The sequence below is a fragment of the Chiloscyllium punctatum genome, chromosome 42 (genome assembly GCF_047496795.1).
Source record: "Chiloscyllium punctatum isolate Juve2018m chromosome 42, sChiPun1.3, whole genome shotgun sequence".
Lineage (NCBI taxonomy): Eukaryota > Metazoa > Chordata > Chondrichthyes > Orectolobiformes > Hemiscylliidae > Chiloscyllium > Chiloscyllium punctatum.
The window spans coordinates 34,986,215-35,013,051 of record NC_092780.1 but is presented as its reverse complement, the minus strand read 5'-3'; the positions used below and the strand labels follow the sequence as shown (position 1 = coordinate 35,013,051).

General features: G+C 40.1%; 1 protein-coding gene across 3 annotated transcripts in view; it reads left to right on the top strand.

Annotated features, from left to right (window-relative positions):
* LOC140465888 (sodium channel protein type 4 subunit alpha-like) overlaps positions 1-26,837 on the top strand; it is a 195,111-nt gene that overhangs the window by 64,790 nt on the left and 103,484 nt on the right. For all 3 annotated transcript variants that reach the window (XM_072561788.1, XM_072561789.1, XM_072561790.1), the window contains 6 exons: positions 11,180-11,520; positions 15,606-15,726; positions 16,379-16,466; positions 19,015-19,143; positions 23,670-23,761; positions 25,748-26,008. In XM_072561788.1, coding sequence (XP_072417889.1) covers positions 11,260-11,520; positions 15,606-15,726; positions 16,379-16,466; positions 19,015-19,143; positions 23,670-23,761; positions 25,748-26,008 — 952 coding nt within the window. In that variant the 5' untranslated portion in view covers positions 11,180-11,259. The remainder of the gene's footprint in view (positions 1-11,179; positions 11,521-15,605; positions 15,727-16,378; positions 16,467-19,014; positions 19,144-23,669; positions 23,762-25,747; positions 26,009-26,837) is intronic.

The following is a 26,837-nucleotide window of genomic DNA, read 5'->3' as shown; positions in this document are numbered from 1 at the left end:
TTGACTGAGGACTTCTGAAAACCACCATAAACCCTTGTTAAATAATCATGGCAACACAGCAGTACTGTTAAATCTGGTATCTCTGGCTGAAGAGATAAATGTCAAGGCGAGGTAAGGCAGAGATACTGTGAGCATGCTCAAGGTGAGTGGGCATTAAGAGAACAAGAGAACAAGCTCTGAGATGCAGCCTGGTCCAGTCCACAAGCTGAGTATCTGTCCCTGCATGATAACAGTCTTTGAATCAGCGCTGGACTGATGATTACTACTGTGCCATGAGGTGCAGTATTAAGTGCGAAGCATGTGGATCTGAGATGTTCCATGATTCGTGATGGTGAGGCTGGTATTTATCACATGCCAATGTTTGAGGATGTTGGCTATGTGCATGCTGCTCATGGAGCATACCCTGAGACCTTGGTGTCATACATCCAAGACGGAGGAGCCAGGTACATTCTCTGACTTTGATGTTAGGAATTGTTGACGAGTTGATGAGTTTGGTGAATTGTTCATGAGCTTCCTCATGGTAGGTGATAGGATAGGTTGCTGCATATTAATGAGGCAAGCACTGATACCTGTCCATAGATACCTGATTGCTCAGTAGAAAGAATCTCATCTTGACACTCAGATCTTAGTTGGAAAATGCAACAAGCTTCTTCTAATGTTGAGAATAACCTTGGTTGACTTCTCACGTGGCTCTCCTTCATTTCTCACCATAGCCCATGTCACCCAGACCCTTATAACATTCTGCCCGTAAACTTTGAATTGTCCCACATGATTTTAGCCACAAACACATACATTTATTTGTACAAATTTCCTGTTTGGTATTTCAGTGAAGTAATCAAAACTTATTGTAAATGTGTCAATTTCTTCACTGGCTGGTGATACTGCTGAGATGCTCGGAAATGGGTCAACATGCTCATGGGCTGAAATTTTTTTTTAAAGTTGTAAATTGATGCTCCGGAGACAGTAGAATCCTCAGTGGATGTGCACGTATGCAGAGATGTTCAATGGCTATCATGCATCAATATAAACATTGCTGCTGCTAGATTAGATTTCTTATAGTGTGGAAACAGGCCCTTTGGACCAACAAGTCTACACCAACACTCTGAAGAGTAACCCACACAGACCTATTTCCCTCTGACTAATGCTCCTAACACTATGGGCAATTTAGCATGGCCAATCCACCTCACCTGCACATCTTTGGACTGTGGGAGGAAACCAGAGCACCCGGAGAAAACCCACGCAGACACAGGGAGAACGTACAAACTCCACACAAACAGTCACCCGAGGCTGGAATCGAACCTGGGTCCCTGGTGCTGTGAGGCTGTAGTGCTAACCACTGAGCCACCATGCCGTTCCATCTTCTATCAGTTGTGGTTTCCAATTGGCTAGTTGGCATGTTCTGCCGATGTACTATGGCACTTTTAGCCAATTGCCTCTTCCTGGGCCACTCAAAGGGTAAGGGAGCCGGAGCAGCATGCTGACCAATATTTCTCCCCCATCATAATTGATATAAATTATCTGGCCGTTATCATACTGCTGCTTATAAATCCTGTCTGGCAAGATTCTCTGATTACAATGATGACTAAACTCAGAAAAGTTTGTCATTGGCTGTAAACTGCTTAGCGATAGCCTGAGATGCTGAAAGGTATAATATGTTTCTCATCTCCTAATTCAAAGACATTAACTGACAAAACAAACTGTGAACTCATAATCTTGCGTACTGTGGCCATGTTGAAGCATGGAACTGGGCCTGAATCTTGCCCTTCAAGGTGAGAGTCATGAGTTGGGCCATTTTCTGATCTTGTAGACCTGCACCTATTCCTGACTACACTATTTCCATGATAAGCTATCAGGGCCTCTGCATCGCGAAGCAGGCCTGAAGCCTGTTTTCATTCACCGGGGAATTAGTCCAATACTGACTGCGTGTTAGGCCAACTTTCCCTTGCTTTGTAAACACCCTTGTCCTCTCCATAGTGGCCATAGGCACTGACACACAACATTGGGTAGTCTTTGATATGCTTGTGAAACTCTCATTGAAACATTAAAATTCAAAGTGCACTTGAGAAAAATAATTCAACTTAAGTGCTCATAAAACTGCCAAAATAAACAAAAGGTCACTCAAAAACCTCAACAAAATAAGATAATGCTATTAACTGCTCATAAAAATGCAAATCAAAACAAAAGCTCACAGTGCCCATGGGAGCAGTGTCCTGAACTGAATTGACCCATCAGGGATTTAAATCTGAAGTTTAAATACTGAGATTCCATATCAGATGAATAGAAAATGTCTGTAGAGTTGAATATATAAAAACCTTTGAAGTAATCTGAACAGATTGATGAACTAGCATACTGCTCAAAACACTGAACAGATGACTTGACAGTGAATCAGTGTAAAGATTAAAGCAAAAGCTATAAATGACACACTTAAGATTTTAATCTAAATACTGTTGAATGTAGAAGAGAAACCAATTCAGTAGTTAAAGTATTCTAATTCATTAGAACACTTTCACAACGTTGGTCAATTTAGTGAATACTTACCTGTTTAGAAAAAAGGGAGATAGTGAGAATGCAGATGTTGGAAAAGTCAGTCGATCAAGTGCAGGTCAGGCAGCATCTGAGGAACAAGAGAGTTGACATTTTGGGTTTAATCTTCCATCAGAACCGGGAAGGGAGAAGGGGCCTGAGAAATAAATGGGGTGAATGGGGCTTGGGGAAAGGTGTTTGGGATGGTAATAGGGGAGGGGGGCGAAGGTCGGAGGTGATTGTGATAGATCATTGGGAAGTATGGAGTGGATAGGTGGGAAGCAAGATGGATAGGTATGTCAGCTCAAGAGGGCAGAGCCAAGTTGGATCTGGGCTGGGATGGGGGGAGGGGTCTTTGGAAGCTAGTGAATTCAATGTTTGAGGCCATGTGGTTGTAGGCTCCCGAGGTGGAAGGTGAGGTGTTCCTCCTCCAGTTTGTGGGTGGCCTTATTTAGACAGTGCAGGAGGCCCAGAATGGACATATCTTTTGGGGGTGGGGGGGGTGGTGCAAGGGGTTTGGGGGGTGTTGGGAGGGGTAGCTGAAATGGATGGCTACAGGAAGGTGAGGTTGGTTGGTGCATATGGACCAGAGAAATTGCCAGAACAAAGCCTTCTCGTCAAAAGCTACACTAGAAACATTTTTAAATGATTATACAGCATGTGATGTTGACAATTTATCTGAACCAAGCAAAACCTTCCTGACTCCAAAAACAGGCAGCATTCATGGTTCATGAGCCTACTGACATAATATGATTTATAGAGGTTTAAGAAAACCACCGACCTCACAAGAAAGTTTAAAATCCAGGAAATAGCATATTGGGGTAGGTATCAACACAGAAGTCCTGACATTAATTTTTGTGCACATTTCAGGTTCCACCGAATCTGTCAAGGTGATGGCTATGGGAGATCCGATGGCAGTTTTGAAACTCTGGCCATTCTGCCTGCCATTATATTGACATTGCCCTCCGTAGGGATGGTAAAACTTTCATCCCTGGTGTCATTGCGCCATATTATAGAATTGTCTCTTAAAATGATTCTCTGGTATAGATAAACCACACAGTACAACTGGAGTCATGTCAATCTTGGCACAGTGATCATACTCTTGCCCCTAAGTTAGAAGGTTTTGGGTTCAAGTTGCTCTCAAGATTTGGTTGTGTAATAAAGACAAATAGTTCAATGTGGTACTGAAGAAAATATTGTACCTTTTAGATAGATGTTAAATCAAAGAACTGTTTACCCTCTCAGGTGCATATGAAAAATATAACGCTCCTCAACAAAGCACAGGAGAATAACCTGGCTAACATTTTTGATTCATCCATCACCATTGGAATGGACATTTTCTCATTTTATCTTATTGATGCTCAGGGAGAGCATACTGTGCGCACAATTTTATAGCTTTCTCTACTTGACCACTTCCAAAAAAGTGCTTTGGATTTTCTGAAGTGGTGACAAGTGGGATATAAATACCAGAGTTGATTATCTGCCATCTTGAAAATAGATAAAATAAAGAATGTGGTTTTTGTGAGAAATTATTTAACAAACTTCTTTTCATTAGCTTCTAAACATGTATCATGGAGTTATTCATTACCTTATTCGCATATGACCTTACCAGTTCTCTGCCTTTTTCATGTAATTTCCATATTTTGTTTTCCTTTTGTATTTCATGAGTTAGGCAGGGGATTAGTTTGAATATTTAGATCCTTGGCTCCATATGAAGGCAGTCTTTTATTAACGTCCTGGCAGCTGTGAAATGCCCCATTAATTGTTGCGTAGAAATGGATACTGCTTTCCCAGGCTCAGAGACAAATGTACTGTCATCAACAGAAGCTGGTGTAACTGCAGGTTTGAAAAGTAGGCAAGTGCTTCTCAAAATGCAAAAAAACAAAACGCATTTGAGGAGTAACTGCTGTCACAACATTAATACAATGGAAACACATCAGGAGAGTCTTCCAAAATTTCTTAATACAAATACCCATTTGGTGGAACAGGACCTGTGTTTTGCTGAGAAAAGCTTTTCATTTTGCATTCATCCTGACAATGTGTAAGTAATATCAGTGTAAAAAGGGAACACTTTACAAAGCTCTGACAAAATGTGCTGTTTTCTAGCTGTATCTTCAGTCACTCAAACAGCATAACCAGAACACTGCTCCCCCATTATGATATCCGATTTTTTCCCCCCAAGTTTGCTCTCCACTTCTTTGTTTTTCTTCTTTACTATTCTGGTGCCTCATGGTTCATCAAGTAGACAAAGCACCTTTACATCTGTTTCAAGACAAAGTTCTTTCTAGAACAGGTCACAAGTATGTCGCCAGAGACTGTATTTTGATGGCTGTCACTCTGTGTCAAGCATGGCTAACCAGGAGGTTCCCCCAATTGTACTTTTCCCATATCGCAGGAATTTCCAGGGATAATCCACCTGTTTGGCTGAGTTATGTGCTACAGCAACTGCTCTGCTCAGGACTGTAAGAAACCGTGGAGAGTTGTGAACAGAGCTCAGTCCATCACACAAGCCAACCTTCCATCCATTGACTCCATCTGCACTTCTGAATGCCTCGGAAAGGCAACCAATATCATCAAAGACCCCTTCCAGCCTGGTTATAATCTCTTCCAGCCTCTTCGATCAGGCAGAAGATACAAAAGCTTAAACACACATACCAACAGGTTCAAGAACAGCTGTTGTTAGATTGCTGACTCTCCAATTTCAAATCTAAATGTTGACCTTGCTCTTTGTGCACCTTCTTTGCAGCCATAACTTTGTATTCCATGCTCTGTTCGATTACCCAATGATTTTACTATGGTAAGATCTGCTGTACTGTTTGCAAAACAAAACTTTTCAGTGTGCTCCATTGAGCTTGCTATCACTGATTAGTTTGAGGTTGGTTTCCAGACTTCTGTTGCCCATATGGTTTGCTGCTTTGTGTCTTAAGTATCTTTGTATCTTTGTATCTTAAGTTGGATTATCTGCTTAGAAGCCACGTTTTCGAGCTTGAAGAGCCAAATTTCTTGAGATCATCCATTGGCTTAACTGGTGCATTTGATTGGGATTTCTAACTGCACTATCTTCTTATTAGGTTATAAGGCCACCCAAAGCAGCGGAATCTTCAATATTACATGTCTTGTGAAGAACAGTGTCCTCGCTATACTCCCAGTCTCTCAAAGATTATTTACAAATGAATTATTTACTGCAATACAGGTATAAAGGATCACTGGATAAATTTAAGTCATAAACATCATTTTAATTATATATGTAAAACTAAGAAAATTAATCTCCATTGAGCCAGCATTGAGAGCACAAACTCAGAGCTAACGTAGAAAGACAATATCCAGGCAACTGATTATTTTCTTTCATTTGGAGATTAGCATGTCATGGAACTTTTATGTGTACAACAGGGTAGCAGTTATGGCTGGAATATAACTAAAGTAATGTTCTGAGGAAAAGGCCATATTGGACTTGAAGCATTAACTTTATTTCTCTCTCATCTGCAAATGATGCTGAGTTTCTTTGGCATTTTCTGATTTTATTATCAACAGTATTGTGTTTAGAACTTGCCAGTGCATATAAGGGAATATATTGGAGGGGTCACAAAGTTGGCCCATTAGAATGATAATGGCTGAAGAGGGTTAAATTATAAGACCACAAGACATAGGAGCGGAAGTAAGGCCATTCGGCCATTCGGCCCACTCCGCCATTCAATCATGGCTGATGGGCATTTCAACTCCACTTACCCACATTTTCTCCGTAGCCCTTAATTCCTTGTGATATCAAGAATTTATCAATCTCTGCCTTGAAGACATTTAGCGTCCCAGCCTCCACTGCACTCCGTGGCAATGACTTCCACAGGCCCACCACTCTCTGGCTGAAGAAATGTCTCCGCATTTCTGTTCTGAATTTGCCCCCTCTAATTCTAAGGCCGTGTCCATGGGTCCTAGTCTCCTCGCCTAACGGAAACAATTTCCTAGCATCCTTTCTAAGCCATGTATTATCTTGTGAGTTTCTATTAGATCTCCCCTTAATCTTCTAAACTCCAATGAATACAATCCCAGAATCCTCAGCCGTTCCTCGTATGTTAGACCTACCATTCCAGGGATCATTATAATCGATTACTTAAACTAATCTTGTAAGCCTTTAAGTGTAGTAGTTTATGGAGTGATCGAAATGAGGTATTCAAAATTACTAAAATAAATTGCAAAGGTAGGTCCATGGTCACACTTTTTGCTCTGTTGAGGGATTGCAGCAAGGGGTTAATGTTAAAATGAGAACCTGATGTTTCGGGGTAATGACAGGTTATAGTTTTTGACACAAAATGTGCTGGAGAGCCTGGGATTTAACTGAAAATCTCAGAATTTGAGATAGAGAGACTTTTAGGGTATAGATTTGCTCGCTGAGCTGTAGGTTTGATATCCAGACGTTTCATTACCTGGCTAGGTAACATCATCAGTGGCGACCTCCAAGTGAAGTGAAGCTGTTGTCTCCTGCTTTCTATTTATATCTTTCTCCTGGATAGGGTTCCTGGGGTTTGTGGTGATGCCATTTCCTGTTTGTTTTCTGAGGGGTTGAGAGATGGTATCTAGATCTATGTGTTTGTTTATGGCGTTGTGGTTGGAGTGCCAGGCCACTAGGAATTCTCTGGCATGTCTTTGCTTAGCCTGTCCCAGGATAAAGCACGACAAGCAGACCAAACACAGCCAGAAACCCTAACCACCTTACCATACATCAAAGAAGTCTCAGAAATGACAGCCAGACTACTGAGACCCCTCGGAATCCTAGTAGCACAAAAACCCATCAACACTCTCAAACAAAAACTAACAAACTTAAAAGACCCAGTACAACCCATGGACAAAACCAACGTCATCTACAAAATCCCACAAACACTATGTAGGACAAACAGGAAGAAAGTTAGCCACCAGGATACACGAACATCAGCTAGCCACAAAAAGACACGACCCACTCTCCCTCATAGCCCTACACACAGATGAAAAAAACCACCATTTTGACTGGGACAACACATCTATCCTGGGACAGGCTAAGCAAAGACATACCAGAGAATTCCTAGAGGCCTGGCACTCCAACCACAATGCCATAAACAAACACATAGATCTAGATGCCATCTATCAACCCCTCAGAAAATGAACAGGAAATGACATCACCACAAACTCCAGGAGAAAGATATGAATAGAAAGCAGGAGAAAACAGCTTTGCTTCACTTGGAGTTCGTCACTGATGATGTTACCTAGCCAGGTAATGAAACGTCTGGATATCAAACCTACAGCTCAGCGAGCAAACCTACACCCTAAACCTCAACCTAAGCTACAAACCTTCACAAACCTTGCAGAGAGATTTTTATTTGGCAAAGGTGATTTCTTTGGGTAGAGAAAGTTGACAGGAGATTTGATAGAGACATTAAAAACCACGAGGAGTCTAGACAGACAGAAAGCCTTCCCCTTGGTGGAAGGGTCAAGATTGAGCACGAACAGGTGTATATTGATTGACAAAAAAAAATGAAGACAGGAGGAGCAGCTTTTATATGTAGCGAGTGCTAAGATTAGAATGTGCAGGCACAGAGTGTGGTGGAGAGATTCAATCAAGGCAATTCAAAGAGAATTATATTGTTATTTGAAAAGGAAAGTTTGCAGGGATAATAAGAGAAGGCAGGGGATTGCCTGAAGATGTATTACTCATTCACAAGGTCAGTGCAAGTGCTATGGGCTGAAAGGCCTCTCTCTGTACTATAACAATGGGCTGGATGTTACATGCCCCTATCAGGTGTGGTTTTGTGGGGAGGAGGATATATGTAAAATAGGGCAGGTGCCCAGCCTACCACCTTCCCCATCAAATGCCCATCAACCTCATATTGCAGAGTGCAGGCAAATACCAACATTGCAGTCCAATAATGTAAACCATTGATAAGGGTCAATTTAGCTTGTTAAAAAGTCAACTGACCTTAATATTACCCTATCTATACTAAAAATATGATTGATGCAGGCTTAAGACTAGTCATTTTTTAAAAGCTGCTTACAACTGGAAGGAAGGGCCTACTAGCTTGGGAGAGTACACTTTTCTAGTGGGGCTGTTCCCCCCCAGAGGACAGTATCCCACTTTCTTCTACTCTCATCTACTTTAAAACCAACCTCTCCACCCTCCTCATCCCCACACCAGGCTGGCAAAACCATACCTTTACAGCAACCCTGACTTACCTACATTTGGTGTTCCATTCATGGTCTTACCTACCATCCCATCAGTACTGATTACAGAGCTCTGGCACTGCCTGCCCTGATGGAGCTGACAATCAAACAATTTGGTCATCAACTGGAGAAGGTAGGGCATCCTGTGACTTAGAAATGGAAATCCTGCTCTTCATGAATTTAGTCTTCTCAATGCCCTCTTTACATTTCCCAGCAGACCCCAACTCCTCCTGCAAGTGTAGGCCAACTCTGTGATTCTATAACAAAAAGAACTTGCATTTATGTAAAACACATTTCACAATGTCAGGACTTCCTAAAGCTTCACAAGATTTTAAGCACTTCTGAGGTGTGGTCGCTATTGTCATCTAACAATTATGTATTCAATTAGCACACAGTAAGCTAATGAGTTATTGCATGAGTGACAATAAAATCACGACAAAGCCTTTGCAAAGTGACCAAATAATTTATTTTAGTAACTTCTCATTGGGAAATAAATATAGGCAAGCACACTGGGAGTCTCTCATATTGTTCTTTCAATAGTGTGATGAGATACTTTATCTGAGACAGCAAATGAGGTGTGATACTTTTCACTATTTTATAGTTTGTAACCATTTCTGCTCCCAACACAAATCAAGCACTCCTCATTTACACCACAGACATTAGAGGCAAACTAATATATTAGCTCTGATGAAGAGTCATCTAGATTCGAATGTTAGATTGCTGTCTCTGCACAGATGCTGCCTGACCTGCTGTGATCTCCAGGAATTTTTGTTTTCAGAACAGATTCCAGCATCTGCAATAATTTTCTCCTAATATGTTAGCATGTTCCTCAAGTATCAGTTTTGTAATTTTCCTTTAAAACAAATATCATTTTTAATGAGATCCAACAAGCATTCTCTAAGTTTGTTCATAAGATATAGGAGCAGAATTAGGCCATTGAGCCTGTTCTGCCATTCAATCATGGCTGATATGCCCCTCACCCCGATTTTCCTGCCTTCTCTCCACATCCCTTCATACCATTGCCAATTAAAAATCTGTCTAGCTCCTCCTTAAACTTACTCACTGTCCCAGTATCCACTGCACTTTGGGGTAACAAATTCCACAGATTTACAACCCTTTGGGAGAGGTAGCTTCTCCTCAAGTCTGTTTAAATTTGCTACATCTTGAATACCTCGATTTGATCTCCCCTCATTCTTCTAAATTCCAGGGTTAAACTACGGTGGCTCAGTAGTTAGCACTGCTGCCTCACAGCGCTGGGAACCGAGGTTTGATTCCAGCCTCGGGCGACCGTCTGTGTGGTGTTGCTCATTTTCTGTGTCTGCAAGGATTTCCTCTGGATGCTCCAGTTTCCTCCCACAGTCTAAAGATGTGTAGGTTAGGTGAATTGGCCATGGAAGTTGCCCATAGTGTTCAGGGGTGTATAGGTTAGGTATGTTAATCAGGGGAAATGTAGAGTAATATGGTAGGGGAATGGGTCTGGGTGGGTTACTCTTCAGAGGATCGGTGTAGATTTGTTGGGCCAAATGGCCTGTTTCCACACTCTAGGGATTCTATGAATCTGTTCAACCTCTCTTCATACAACAAACCCCTCATCTCTAGGATCAATCTAGTGAACCTCCACTGCCATTACATCTTCCCTCAGATAAGGGGACCAAAACTGTACACAATACTCCAGGTGCAGTCTCACCAATAACTTGTATAGTTGCAACAATACTTCCTTGCCTTTATATTCCATTCCTTTAACAAAAAAAACATTTATTCACTTTCTTCATTATCTGCTATACTTGCATGCTAGTTTTCTGTAACTCATGAACAAGTACACCTAGATCCCTCTGCACCGGAGCACCTGAAGACTTTCCCCATTAAAATCACAGGCCACATTCCCATTTTTTCGACCCAAATGCATGACCTCACACTTATCTATGTTAAACTCCATCTGCCACATTTTGGCCCACTCTCCTAATCTATCTGTATCTATTGTAAGGTTGTTATTTCCTCACTGCAATTTACCATCCCACCTATTTTTGTGTCATCTGCAAATTCATGATTGATTGGGAAATATTAATCAGCACTGCAAAATATTTTGTTTCTTTCTTTTTGGCCAATTTTCATGGAGACTGAGTCTGGGTGTGTCATGTCTTTTAGCTGTTTAATAAAACAGATGAAATTAAGAGGAAATGCTCTGTTGGTCAGAGAAATTCCACAGATTACTGTTACATTAGAAATTAGTTTTTGTAGTATATTGAATTTGTATCTGTATTTTTCAGGGATGGTTTTAGACCTTATATTGTACACAAATTGTCAGTAGACTTTCCACAGCAGACCTTGAACGTTGATGACTGTTGTAATCACTGCGCTTCTTTTTGAGTCAATTCTTAGGAACGTTATGGTCATTATGTATCGTTGTTGATTAATGAGCAATTTTCTGTATGTAATACTTATGTCACCAAAATATCTTATTTCCTTTTCACAGATTAATTTGTTATTTCTGAAGTACAGCCGTTTTGCTGAGGAGATTGATTGACACAGATTGAAGGGCTACAGAATGAGAAGATGGCATGTTTCCTCACTCATCCGGGGCCCGACAGTTTACGCAAATTCACCAGAGAATCTTTGGCTGAAATTGAGAAAAGAATTGCTAAGGAAAAAGCTGAAAAGGCAACAAAACCACCGGTAGAAGATGAAGATGACAAACCCCAACCCAAAAGTGATCTGGAGGCTGGCAAACTCTTGCCATTTATTTATGGAGACCTCCCTTCAAACTTAATTGCAGAACCTCTGGAAGAATTAGACCCATTCTATAGCTCAAAGAGAGTAAGTCCCAGAAAGGTTCATTACTTCCACAGGAACCTCAACTGTTGAAAGTAAAAAGGAGATGGACATTATTTATTATGAGAGCAATTAAATCCTGTGAGTGAATGATCAGCCACCTCAGGAGTTAACCAGGGCAGTAATTTCTATTTTTAAAAATATGCTGTGATAAAATTGCCATTTTATTTGTTGTTTTAGAGATTCTGATGACACCAAAAAGAACATCAAAAATAGTGAGGAACTATCCTAATGAGAATGAAAATCATAAAGCAATTAATATTAGGACAGAGAGGGTGCTAGAGAACCTAATGGGACTAAAATCCAACCAATTTCCTGAACTTGATGGCCAAGATCCAAAGGTTTGAATAAAGGTAGCTGCAGAGATACATTAGTTATGATCTTTCAAACTACCCAGCATTCTAAAATGGGCCCAGTGGATTGAAAGGTAATTATTATTCATATAGGATGACCTGAATCAAATTTGGAAGTGAAAGGGTTTTGGAAAATGGTGGGTTGTAACCTGCTAAGGGGAGGAAGGGTGAGTGGAACAGGTGATGTGGGTGCCCACTGTGGCAGGCCCCAGGGTACAAATTGCCCTCAAAATTGTTCTGGCTTTCCGAGGTGAAGATATGTTTCAATTTTTCACTGAATGTTAGTAGCATAGTCACAAATATGAGCCAGTATAATCAGACGTGACTTTACAATGTAATTGCTTATTTCACTTTTCAGCAATGAACTGATGCTGAAAACAGATATATGAACAAATAAAAGCTACCATGATCTAGTTTAACATTTTTATGAGTGGCCTGTGAGTAATCTGCATTTAAATAACTAAACAAACTGTACAAATACTTTCACAAGTTGCATGGTCTACTCTAATTAATTGCTTAGTAAGTAAAGGTTATTTTTTAGTATTTTAATGCTTTCGACTCGCCTATTATTGCCTTATGCTAAAAAAATTTAATTGTAAGACCTCCCTTGAATGGCAGCGAACAGAAGACATTACCAGGAGCACAATATGATAATTAATCCAACCTGGGAGTGAGACCAGTTTACGAGCAGAGTTTACAACTTCTAAACCTGTGTAAATGTTGGTGGACATTCTGTTTGGATTGGACGTAGCTTCTGGGTGAAGTCTCTCAATCTTTTTGCCAGTTTGACTGCTTTGAGGTGAATTATGAACACTCTCTGTCAGAGGCTCTACCCATTTCTCTTGAATCAGGAGTTAGATGTGTTAGATCTCATTCAAATTGAGAGAAATCAGGCCTTCAGCACCCATTCTTGATCTATTACACAGCCAACCAAGTCATCAGCTGGGCATTGCAGTGGCCCAATCCTCAGCAGTGATTACCTTTTCTCCCAATAAGTTGCTTGCTTTGTTGGAAATGAGACCCAAGGACCAATAGAAGGCTCACCCTGGGCTTTCCTGTTCAGGTAGAGATTTGGTAATTTGTGCCATTAAATCATACACTTTACATCCCTTGAATGGTACATCAGTGAACTGATCCTGTGAATGATGATTTCCAAGTCTGGCAAAATAATTCAAGTCGGGCCAAGATTTCTCTGATTCTCCTCCCCTTGTGACATTTCACTCACAGTAAAGAAGCTTTAACGTAGAATTTCAAATTTTATGAAGGGTTAGTTATACCCTACTCTGCACTGCACATTCCCTCCCAGCACCGGTGAGTGTGAGGTACTTAATTGAATGCCATCAGTGTTACCCAGTGCTTTCAGGCTAGACCCTTGTTGTAACAGGAAAGAGCTCTTGATGAGCTTTATAAATTGAGCTCTTAGCAGCTGACATTGAAAGTACAGGGAAGAGATCACTTTGAGCTGTCAATTTTGAGACCACAACAGACAAGAATGGAGCAATCATATTTGATTTTCTGACACTGTAGATCCTAATTATCTTTGGTGGAAGGCAGGCTGACAATACGTATCTGCATGCATAAAAATCTCAGAAATCTAATTTAACATGTTTATGAGTGGCAAATCAATTCCCAATTACATTATTGTTGTCCTTATGTCTGTAGTAGTAGAGATTAAAGTCATTAAAGAGGCCTGATCCATCCAATCAAATACTGTTGAGTCAAATACATAATGCTGTTGGGCATTATTAACATTACTATCAATATATTAATGTTCGTTAACTGACAAACTTTAACAGATGGCAGAATCTTTGGTTGTATATATTGGTGAGCTAAGAGGCCAGAAAGACACTTCCTTAGGTGGGGTGTGAAGGTGGCTAAATCCTGCCATCTTCTCATCTCCATCAGAATTAAGTTAGGAAAGCCCACAGTGGACCTTCTAGCCCTCTCCAATCGAGACCCCCCACAGGCCTCACGTCACGTACAGCTAGGATGAACTTTGCTGTAGGTGTGGCCAGTTGCATTGCAGCATGAGCAGTAGGTCACCCTTGTGAGGACAGCAGTCTGGGAAAGAGGGTGACAAAGTCCCTCACCCAAAACAATTACTGCCCAATTAAGAGACTGGGCACAGGGTGGGGAGCTCTTGCTTCCTGTCCCACTGCCATTCCCTCTCTCTATGCCATCCCACCCCTCAATCCAGAAAGCCACCACTCAAAAACCACTTACCTCGGTCTTGTGTTCTCCATAATCTTGGGACAGCAAGGATGCAATTCCAGCAGCATCAACAGTTTTGTCTATGGTGCTGCTGACTGGCTGGCAGTGCATGAAACTGATCTCAATTCCACTCAAAGTTCACCGTTGGCCTTGCCAATACCAGATTGAAAATGTGGTTGGTGGGTCCGTTCATGGGTTGTTGTTGTGTTGCCATAGTCTTACCAGACCATAAGGGCTATTCTCTTATTAGAGAGAAGCAACTGGTGGTGATTTAATCTGAGGGCCACCAGATCTCAGGTGAGGGAAGAGGTTGAGAAGGAGAGTCCTTGGGACAGGTCTGTTGGCACCTCTCCAGCTGACTGGTGAAAGCATCACTGCTTCAGCAAGATTTGTCCACAGTACGGCTGGCCTGGCTCTCAATCGGATTTGTATCTTGCTCATATTGAATTGCAGCTGCTATGTTTTGTGCTCTTGTAATCTTATTAATTTTGAAATGGTGCTGTGTGAATATTAGAAGGCCAGCACATAATGTTTTCATAATCAAATTTCCTCATTGAAGTGTTAACACATTTATTTTAGACAGATTAACAGCTGCATTAAAATAGCAGTTTCGCACAATGAGCTGAGCATTTGCACTCTAATCATTGCAATTGTAATTTTAAGGCCCTGTGATATTTGATTCGAACTACAGATGAAATGGAGGAACTGGCTGATCATCCTATGATGCTTTGCTATGGGAGATCGGAAAAGCTGGAGGTTGTTTTAATTACCTGCTATCTGTTTCTCAAGTGAACAACAAATGCCACCAAACAAAAATCTAAGGCAGCCTTTAAACAGCTAATTACCAGTTTGATTTAATCTTCAGGCTTCGTTTCAAAATCAGCAACCAACTCTCCTGCTTCAAATGGTAATTATGCTACTTGCTGGGCTGTAAGGCTCCAACTGAAATTTTCTTGAAGTGGGGAGAAGGCAAGTAATGTAATTGTCCCACTTTTTCCAGTTGTTGAGAGGCTGTAGCACAGTTTGCAGTCAGTTCCCTTCAATTATTACAGTAATCTTCTGTCCTGCTGCCAGCACCCATCCTCTACCCTCAGATTTGCTCATCCTGAAAACTCTACCTACTTTCTCAAACAGATCTCTAAAGCATCATAGGATGACCTTCTGTGGCAGCAAAGCAAATGGAACACGGTAAATGCAGTTCATTCATAAAATTAACCACTGACGAAATTGCAAATGTCTCTAGCTTACTGGCTGAAACCTTGAGCAATAGTTTCCAGGCCACATACTGTCAATGCGAATGGGTTAGAGTTAGTCTATGCAGAACTGAGTATCTCCCTCAACCTTTCTCTCTAGGTCCAGGTAATTATTCCCCAGAAAGGTTAATATTGCAAAACCAACAACTTACAATTTGGTAGCAAGGAGCTCAAAAACAAGTTGGTTTAAGCTGCTTTACCCGTCTCTCGAACTCCATTGTCACATTAACCCGTGTTTTATTTTCTGTTTCAGACATTCATTGTGATAAACAAGGGGAATACCATTTTTCGGTTCAGTACAACGCCTGCACTGTACTTGCTGAGTCCCTTTCACCCCCTCCGGAGAATTGCCATCAAAATCCTTATCCATTCATATCCTTCTTGCTCACTTCTGCAGAGACGATTTTTGTTTAGAGGCTGCTATTGAAAACATGTAAATGCCACAGCTCTTTTTTTATTAGCTATTTTGTGAGTAAAGTTTGGGCTAAATTTAGAAAAATAAATCATCGTTGAAGAGTTTAAATGACGGTGGAGACAGATTGGAATAATCCAATAACCTGTTGCAATATCAGGAAAGCAAACAGTTAACTGTATCATCAAATATCTCTTGGAATTAAAGGAAGACAGCAGAATATTGATGTAATTCCTAAAGTGTGCAAGCAGTACATCAAATCCTCCAAAAAGCATCCACCCAGATCCATCCCCATAGCTAATCTATCTAGCCTGCACACAAGGGGCAATTTAGAATGGCTGAATCATCTAACCTGCACATCTTTGGAAGGAAACCAGAGCAAACCCACACAGACACAGGGAGAATGTACAAATTCCACACAGACAGTGATCTGAAGGTAGAATTGAACCTGAGTCCCTCACACTGGGGGACAGAAATGCTAATCACTGAACCATCATTCCTCCTTAGGTAGCAATAATTCAGTGTGTATCAATGCTTTGAGTAATAGAAAATATTAAATAATATTTAATAGAAATATAAGAGATGCTGTTTTCCTTAACCTTGATTTTGTAAATTATTTAGTTTATTCATCATGTTTACAATTTTAGCAAACTGTGTGTTCATGACAATGAGTGATCCAGCGCCTTGGACAAAAAATGTAGAGTAAGTTTATGAATTAATTTCTTCTTGCTAATCACTTTATTAATTCATGTGTCATTGTTGGTAAATGTTTGATCATTATTCACAGCTATCCTGGAATTGTGGCATACTGATGTTCTGTTAGCAGATAAGACCGAGTGTATTGTTAGGATTTGCTGTTATAGTTCACTGTTAATTCGCTGATAGTGCTTCAAAGTGAGTGGAGCTGCACTGGCATTTCAGCTCAGTAGTGTGCAAGTGCATTTATCACATGGATTGTTCAAGAAGACCAAGTACCAGGTATCAAGGACAATAGAGAGTGGCAGAAATGTTGGCCTTGCAATTATTATCTAAATATTAATTTTTGTTAAAAAAGATCCACCTGTATTAAAGATAGATGCAAGAACTAAATATTCACCAATGAAGCACATGGCTTAATAACACATTATCCCTTTAAGTCTCTGTCCAGTCGGATAATATTCCTTATTTTAAAAAATTATTTCTGAAATGGTGAAGTAGTGGTCCGTATTCTCTTTAATTAGACAATATTTTGCTCCTCCAATTTCCTCACCTTATTTCGGAGATATATTTCTGAAATGTGTTGTTCGCACCTCCAACCCTCTAGTACCCTGCACAAGTGCCGGTTTTCTCATGTGTCCATGGGCAATAAGGAACATCCAAGCTCAGACAAATTTGGTCCTCACGTCTCAGTCTCATTCCCTGAATAAGAAACAGCAGCAAGGTTTCTGTTCCCTTCCGTTTCGCTCCCTTAGCTCATGGATCTTTTAACCACTTGTCCCTATCGCCACCTCACTTAGAAGAGCTTCTCAATAGTATTGGAAGAACAGTCCAGCACTTAAATTGGAAGGAGCTTCCCAATAAGAATGCTTGTTCAGGTAGTGACTTTAACATATAAACATCACAATGGAGAGGAGTCAGAGAAACAAAAAGCCTGAATAGGATCAGAAGAGTAAAATGTAGTAACTAAACACAACGTCAAAGAGATGGGTTCTACACAGATTTTAGAAGTTAGCAGTTGAGGTTTTTCCAGAGAGTTGAATCAAAATGGTCAAAACTTTCTATCGTTTGTGGAATGGAGGAAGAAGATATGCAAAGCAAATTAGAATCAGAGTACCAGTGGAATCTAAGATTTGGGGAATTTCAGGAATTCATTGGGTGATATTTTGGAGAAAAATTAGGATTAAGAATATGAATATTATCTTGAGGAGCGAAGCAAATTTGATGAGAATAAATTTTAATGTAGGAAATATAAATATAATTAAACTTGGGCAATATTGAATTGATCTAAGAGGAAATTTACAAGGAACACATTGTGAAAGTCAAGGCTGGATTGAATGAATTTATCAGGAGGGCTCCAGCAGCAAGGAGATGTTTAAAGAGCATAGATGTAAGAAAGCAGTCAGCTGATGTATAGAATAAGAAACTGGAAACTCAGGTCAGAGCCAAAACATTATGATTGCACATTGGATTTAGCCTAAAGCAGCAATTAGAAAGGGGTATTCTGGTGTGAGATTGTGCCCATAGGTTATGGTGAAACTAAACGGCATTATCAAATCTAAGTTAGAGAAAATTATGGCTCATTCGTGACTTGATGTTGGCGAATTACTCAACCAGTGGTAGTCTTATTGTCAGTGGTGATGGAGAGCTAGATGTTTGTATCATCAGGAGATGTGGAAGCTGCCAAGGGGTGGTATGTGGAGAAGCAAGTAAAGAGGGCCAGAAATTGAGCCTAAGGGAATGGGACACATGAGGAGCAAACAATAGGTTAGGTAGATTAATGAGGGTAGTGTCACAATGGTGCAGAAGCTGGAGACAGTAGAGAAAGTCAATGTAATTGGATCAGGTTTCAAATATGTGTTTGTATTTTGACAAGAGCAAAAGGATAATCTTTCTTAAGATTGTTTTTTGTAACTTCATATATCATTCTGTAGACTCACTAAAACTGGCCAAACCTGACACAGTAAATGTCTGAGAATTATTTTGAATTCTTTTCATTACTTCATATCTATTTTACTATAACGGATGTATTCAGATTTCTGTACCTACCCCTGGCATGTAAAACTCCATACCCGAATTAAAAATCAGGCAATGGCATGGCATTAATAGAGAAAGATTTGTGTGAAAGACTGTCTGATACCTGGATGCAGATGGCAAAAGGTCCTTTGGCTTGATGTTTTATATTAAACTGCCTGTTCATGAGTCCTTTGGTTGAGAATATCTTTGCATTAAACACTTTGCTAATAATTGACTCATACTTTTCAATGGTAGGTTATGTAAACTTGATGACCACCAAAATAGATATTTTCTAATCAACATGTTTAGAGATGTTCTTACACACCTCTGGAACAGGTGGAACTTAAACCCCAGGTCTCCTGGCTCAGAGGTAGGGACACTACCAATGTGATATAATGGATGTTTTTCCTAAAGAAATGTAATGTTTAAAAAATGCAGTCCAGTATTTAAGTTATTTTTAATTGGATCCTGATTTATTGACTTTACAGTGTTACTTTTGCCCACTTCATTCCTATCTGCCTTAATTGTTTATCTGCAGGTATGCATTCACTGGGATTTATACCTTTGAAGCAATGATAAAGATGTTTGCTCGTGGATTTGTCATTAATGACTTTACATTTCTCCGTGATCCATGGAACTGGCTGGATTTTAGTGTCATCACAATGGCGTAAGTAACAATTACCCATATGGTGATAAAGTTCCTTCAGGTAGAAATTACAAGGCTTCATCACCAATATTGAACCACATTCAATGCAAAACATATACAGAGTTGGAGATAATAATCCTCCCCCCCCCCCCCCCCCCCCCCCCCCCCCACAAAATGGCTCTCACTCATTACAGAGCTCTGCTCACAGATCTGTCGGAGCTGCCACCAATGTGGAACTGTTGTGGGTGGCTAATTATCTTCTCCTATGCTGGTTAGATCCCAGGAACAGAAAGGTCAGAGGGTGCAGCAGGGAGAAATCATGCCGTGGTGTGTTCCCAGATGAACCCATGTATAAGCTTTGATATTCCCCTCCGCGCCCCTATAATCATGACATCAGATGGATATTCTTTCCGTTGGTGGGCACTCACATCACATGGCTCGTATTCCACAAGAAGGCCACAATTTGCAGTTCAACATTGAACAGTGGGAATCCATTCTCTTCTTTGTCACAGTTTTGGTTGCAACCAGGCCAAAATGAAGACTTGCTGTCAAAGTTCTTTCCCCATTCCATTATCAAACCTTGCTAACAAAACTTAGCACATGACAGGTAAATACTTTTCACTCAGAAATTTCTGATATTCATTGCCAGCAGCTGGAGGTCCTGACCGCCATCATACCCTTCAGAGTGTGATTATGTCACAGATAACATCTACCTCCAAGCTTCTTTTTCATTACTAATGCTATACATTTGTAACTAGAGTTACATTTGCCATTGCCCCATCTCCTCCCACGTCTCTGATTTTACGAATTCAAATGATTTGAGAGTTTCACTATTCTCCCAAAAAGCGTTATCTTGGGACTTATAGATTGATAGTTTCCTGGTTTGTAAACTATTAACTTTGATTCTTTTCCTAACTGACTGCAATCATCCCAACTGATCAATACTGGATGGTGAAATGGTGAACCCTTATTGGGGATAAGATTACTGTGTTTCCTTTGCGCAACTCCTTTGAAGTACAAACAATATATCATCTCTGCTCTTCTGCAGATCCTTTGATAAATGTATTTTTTCTGTTTAGATTCCTGACTCAATCCTCTTGCCCCTGTCATAAATGTAATGATTGTCTCATGTGCAATGCCCGTTGTAGTGTAAAGCCTCATGTGCATGATAGGACTGAACCTTATTATGTCTTGATAGACTTGTAGATGTGAATGACCTCAGAAGAATTTCTTTCTGTGTTCCTCCCATTATGTACATTGTGAAGGGATATTTATGACTGGAAAACAGCTCACTTTTAAATGTGATGCTGCCGGCACAAATCCTAGAACATTCCAGCAGCAGCAAGTATTTCCACTGTTGGTGAATGCAACATAACCCATTGAGGTGCAATAGAGGTGTGGTGTACATATAATGAGATGAGGGATTGAGAGTTGTCTGTGATAATTTGTTAGAGCTCAAGGAGAGAAACCCTCCCTTAACCTCCTTGAAATGAGCCCTTAGCTGGCCTACGGTAAAATTCAACCGAAAACAATGCTTGGTAAAGCTGTCAATTATCTAAGAGTACGTCTGCTGTCATCAACAGTTTGCTCTGCACAAATACAGATTCACAGGTGAACTTCTTCAGAATCTTTGCATTCTCAGAGACATCCTTGTTAGCTCATTCTCATTCAGTCAGAAAAATATCTAACATGAAATTCATGTTTTGAGTTGATAACTTTTTGATTTCTTTCTTTCTTAAACTGTTTCACTTCTGCACACTTTCTGAAAGTGGCCTATCATGTAACAAATATGACATTCACTTTAATAACTGGGTATTGACTGTGACTTTGAAGTTTTTTTCAGTTTTAGCAAGGACTTTTAGGATCTGACACTTGTTGTAGTAACTGTATTATTTCTCGATTTGTGTTGTTTGTGATTTTACAACGTAAGAATTGAATGAACTCTGCTGGTCCTCTGTGCCAAGATTGATCTTCTCTTCTTAGGATTGATCTTTATAGCTTCTGAACTTTTACTTCACTCACCATCTGGCTGGCATTTTCTAGAATCAGATCTTTGAATTGTAATAAATCTGACAAAGGCTCATCAGCAATTCCTGTAATTCTGTCTCTTTAGAATTTTGACTTGAAGTCACCATAGTTGCTTTGTTTCACTAGTCCATTCAGATCATTCATGAAATAATTTATGAAATAACTCTGGTGTTGAGCTCTTCTTTCAAGAACTTTATTAATTTTAGGGTCACTTCACTTCAAAAGTATCTATTGTTTATTTATGTCTTGATAAAATTACGTCATCAATGTTTCTCCCAGTTCTAAATGGAAATGCATTCATTTGTTCAGCTCTTGATTTGCTTACTAATTTAGAAATTATTCTGTATCCCTGGAGTTGTTTCCTTCAATGCATTCAATTCTGTGTTCTATGTGGTCCACCTCTGAAATTAAACTTTTCTGGCAGCATTTTTTTCTGATGTATTCCTCAGAGGATTATCAATTTTCATGCATTTAAAAGACTTCTATTTCACAGTAATAGCAATTCTGACACTCTGTGCTGCTGCAATGGGGTGGGGTGGGTTTCCACGTTTTGCGAGTAAAGTGGAAGATTTCCACCTTTTTCGTGGTTTTACTCTATGAATTCTGCTGTTTGCAGCTTTAGTAAATACTGCCTGCTTTCATCATGATTTTATGGGATGATTCCCTCTTTCCATGGTTTAACTAAATGATTCTCTCCATTGCTGCCCTCATGAAAGACTTACTGCCTTTTTGGGGCCTGAATAAGATCTCCCAAACTTCCAATCCTTGCAAGCCCAAGTTTGCTGAGGTATGTAATTGACTAACATTCAACCAACATTCCCCTTTCTGCAACTTCAGATTAACATTTCCTTTGTGGCCCTTTAATGCCATCCTGTAGCTGTGTCTTATGGTGCCCAGTCAGTGAGGCACTGTTGCTCAGTCTAATTCTACCTCACTAGAGATGGTGATTGTCTGTCACTGTGTGGCATTAATGTTATTTGCATTTGGCAACCCCAGACTGAATGTTGCCAGAACCTGCTGTATATGGACACGGACTAAGGAGCCACAAATAGTCCTGAGCATTGTGCAATCATCAGCAAAAGTCATTGCTTCTGATTTGATGATGGCTCACCACCAAGAATGGCTCAGATTGATCTTTTTGAGTTCTTAAAGGCATATCTACCAGGCTCAGCCTGTGGCAGATGAAAAGGGAACCAGCAGGAGGGGAAATCTTATTTACCCTTGCCATTACCTGTTGCAGATGCATCTGTCCATGACAGAATTGGTCGGACCACGACACAGTCTTCATGGAGACAAAGCCCCTACTTGATGGTCAGAGCACCTTAATAATGTTCTATGGCATGATGCTAAAATTGATACATTCCGAATAGAGCTAGCAGCTCAGAACCAGGCATCTGTGAAATGCTGTGAGCTATCATCAGCAAAAATATATTACACTCCAATCTGTAATTTCATGATCTGCCATCTCTCTCTCTCTCTATCATTTTTGGCAGACCAAGGACCGATCCCCAATTCAATGATGAGTACGGGAGAGCATGCTGGGAGCAGTAATAAAAACAGAAAGTAGTGAAGAAACTCAACAGGTCCATCAGTTTCTGTGAAGTGCGAAATAGAATTAATGTTTGTGTTCAATGACTCTTTGAAATTCTAAAAAAGTCATTGAACTTGAAATGTTAACTCAATTCCTCTCTCCACAGATGCTGCCAGACCTGCTGAGAGTCACCAGATTCTATAGAATTTTGTTTTTATGCCAGGCGAAAACCAGGCATTGCTCAAAATGAGATACCAACTAGGTGAAGCTACAGCCATTTTTACTTGCATGCTAACCAATGGAAGCAGGGTGTGATTAACTATCCTAAGTGATTCTAGGGCCATCAATCCACAAGTAAGATGCCTGGCAGCCTTTCTGCCCAGAGCTTACTTGAATGGAGTTAAGAAAGCATTGTGATGACAGCACTCCTAACTTTCTATGCATCCAATCTCCTTCATGGTTTCATGTTGACTGGAAAGATTCTGTCCTATGCTGAAATGCTTTCACTATCACTGAGTCAAATTCCACTGTAACTGCTGCATGCATAGCTGCAAAAAATGTAACGTGTAAAGGAAAACCTGATGGTATGAAAGGAGCAATATAAATGCAAGATTTAGCTATCTGTTCAGCACCATTTATGAGGAATTTCTTTGACCATTTCTTTGTGATCTATCAGAATATGTGAATTAAAAATGCCATTAAAGTAGAGAATATGAAATTGACTTGTCAATACCCCAATACACCCATTCATAATATTACACAACACAATGTCAAACCTTCCTCAAGTGCCTGTGTCACTTTGTTTCAATATCACAATGAAATTTGGCTTAATAATGGCAAACCATTTAGGAGAATGGGAGGACTGGTCATCCACCTTGATACAGTTATCAAGTGCGGGTGGTATAAATATTTGATGAAATATTAATTTCTTGATGTCAACTCTGACTGACTAAATATTGCTGCTCTCTATCCTGTTGTCATTGATTAGATATGTCACTGAATTTGTGGATTTGGGTAATGTCTCAGCCCTAAGAACATTTAGAGTGCTCCGGGCCCTGAAAACCATCACAGTTATTCCAGGTAGGTGCTGTGGAATGTTTTATGTATTTTGCTGATTATTAAATACATAAGATGGCCATTTCATTGTTATAGAGGCATAGAGTTATGCAGAACAAATCTTTCGGTCCAACTCATCTATGCCAACCACGTTTCCCAAGCTAGCCCCATTTTCCAGCTTTTGGCCCATATCCCTCTAAACCTTTCCTATTTATATACCTGTCCAATTGCCTTTTAAATATTGTTATTGTACCTGCGTCTATCACTTCCTCTGACAGTTCATTCCACATACAAACCACTCTCTGTCTGAAAAGGTTGCCCCTCAGGTTCCTTTTAAATCTTTCTCTTCTCACCTTAAAAATGTGCCCCCTAGTTTTGAACTCCCCTACCCTAGGGATAAGACCTTTGCTATTCATCTTATCGATGCCCCTTGTAATTTAAAAAAACCTCTATGTGGTCACTCCTCAACTTCCTACGCTCCAGTGGAAGATGTTCCAACCTATGCAGTCTATTTTTATATCTCAACCCTCCATTCCCGGCAAAGTCCTGGTAAACATTTTCACTCCAATTTAACAATATCCTTCTGTAGCTGGGCGACCAGAACTGTACAAAGTACTCCAAAATAAGTTCGATTTGTCAGGAGGTTGGTGCTCATTGAGTTCCTAAATCTATTTAATAAAATTGAACAATATTGCAGCGCCACATCCGGTAAGTCCTAAAATGACGACATGAACTCTTGCTGTAGAGAAGTGACAAAAGCAAAAGGGGCGAGTGTAGAACCCTGATTGGAGAATTCCACTTCCTCAGGACAACTCTTGCCCCTTTGTGTGGCTCCAGGATTCACTTTCTGAAGGCACTCAAATCATGACACCAGGCAGAAGTCAACCTCATTTCAACAACAACATAAACGTGAGGCACACTCCTTATACCTGACTCATTAATTGATGCAGTGTAAAACTTTGTCTGTCTCTGCTGCAATATGACGCAGTCATATCCTCTGGAATTTAATGCTGGGGCCAGGCGTTCTGAGACTGTCGGGAATACATCTATTGAAACAATTTCAGATTGCACCTTTCCTGTGTTACTAGAGCAGCTGCACTTCAATGGTTGCAAAACACATGGAAACACCTTGAAGCCATGAGGTTATAATATAGTTATGTTGTCTTGTTCTGTGGATTGGGATCAAACTCATTTTATACATGGTACTTACAGCAAGTGGACACATTTAATATACAGTTCCAAGGACAAAAAGCAACTGCATTCTCCAGTTTCTTTGACTACCTGGGTTCTATCATGGGCGGTACAGTGGCACATGGGTGGCACGGTGGCACAGTGGTTAGCACTGCTGCCTCACAGCACCAGAGACCCGGGTTCAATTCTCACCTCAGGCAACTGTCTGTGTGGAGTTTGCACATTCTCCCTGTGACTGTGTGGGTTTCCTCCGGGTGCTCCAGTTTCCTCCCACAGTCCAAAGATGTGCAGGTAGGTGAATTGGCCATGCTAAATTGCCCGTTGTGTTTGATGAAGGGGTAAATCTAGGGGAATGGGTCTGGGTGGGTTGCTCTTCAGAGGGTAGGTGTGGACTTGTTGGGCCAAAAGGCCTGTTTCCACACTGTTCGTAATCTAATCTAAATGCAATGATAAAAACCTTTATCAGACAGGAGTAGATGTCCCTATATGCAGTAATATAGAACTGTGACAGTCCCCAATGAAGTTAAAGCTTCAAGGACAGGAGAAAATGAAGATAAACTATAACACCATTTGAATAAAAACACTGACAGCATTTTCAAAAATGGGAAGAAATTAATGTAAGCTGCTTCCTTTCAGTATAAATTGCCTACAATTAAAAGCAATTTGTATTGAATTTTGAATGAGTAATTAGTTCCAATTCTATGGTTACTGTTACCACGACTAAAGCAAATGGATCAGTGTGATATTCAACATCCTTTATATTTAGAGTTATCGGGCTAGGATTCAATTTAACATGCAACTTATTTTTCTGTTCACTAGGGCTAAAAACGATTGTCGGAGCTCTGATCCAGTCAGTAAAGAAATTATCAGATGTGATGATCCTGACCGTTTTCTGTTTGAGTGTATTTGCACTTGTTGGCCTACAGCTGTTTATGGGAAATTTGAGACACAAATGTGTGATATGGCCACCCCCTCCAGAGCTGTTATATAATTACACCTTCATAGAGAGTGGGTCAGGAATGGACAATGATAGCCTGATCAATACAGCATTCGACTTGAAAACCTACCTAGAAAATGAAGGTATTATTTATGCCATTTACCTATATTCTGATTCAATATGTGTACAAAATATTATTTGCTTGCTTTCATGATAAATAAAACCTGGAACTGAAAGCTATTCTCAATAACAGTGACCATGACAATTATCCTCAATTGTTGTAAAACCCCTGTGATGTTGGTTAGGAGAGGAAATCTGCCATTCTTATCCAGTCTGGCTTACATATTATCCCAAAGCCATAGATGTAATTGTCTCTTAATTATCCTCTGAAATGGCCTAAGAAAGCACTGAGTTCAGGACGGTTAGGCATGGGTAATAAATGTTAGTTTTGTCAGTGATGCCCACATCTCAGCAAACATTGAAAATAATCAAAATGTAAATATAAGGGAGATTTTAATAGCGTGCCATAATCACAACCTGTTCCCTTGCCATATGATAACTAAACCCAATTATTTTCTTTCATCTAAAATCAACCCTTGGTACTGGGTCCCTTTAAATCATTCTCAACTATAATTCAGCTCAATCCATAAAATATTTTTTGGAACTTTTTTCCTTTTTTTGTCTTGGGGAATGACATCCCTTGTCTCATTAGTCAATTTGAGGCCCGAATATTGTCATGTTAAATAGTTTCTTACAATGTGCTTTTGTGTCAATTTCAACAACACTTACTCCAATGATTCACTAACATCTCCCTTGTCCACATGGGCTATTCATGCGAGTTTTGTACCAATTATTGTAAACTAATGAAATGCTTTGAATTGTACAAACAAAGGGCTGAGTTTTTCATATGGCGAGGATAGCATTCTTAATACCCAATGAGTTGGTGGGTGCCATAGCACCCTGCAGCCCATC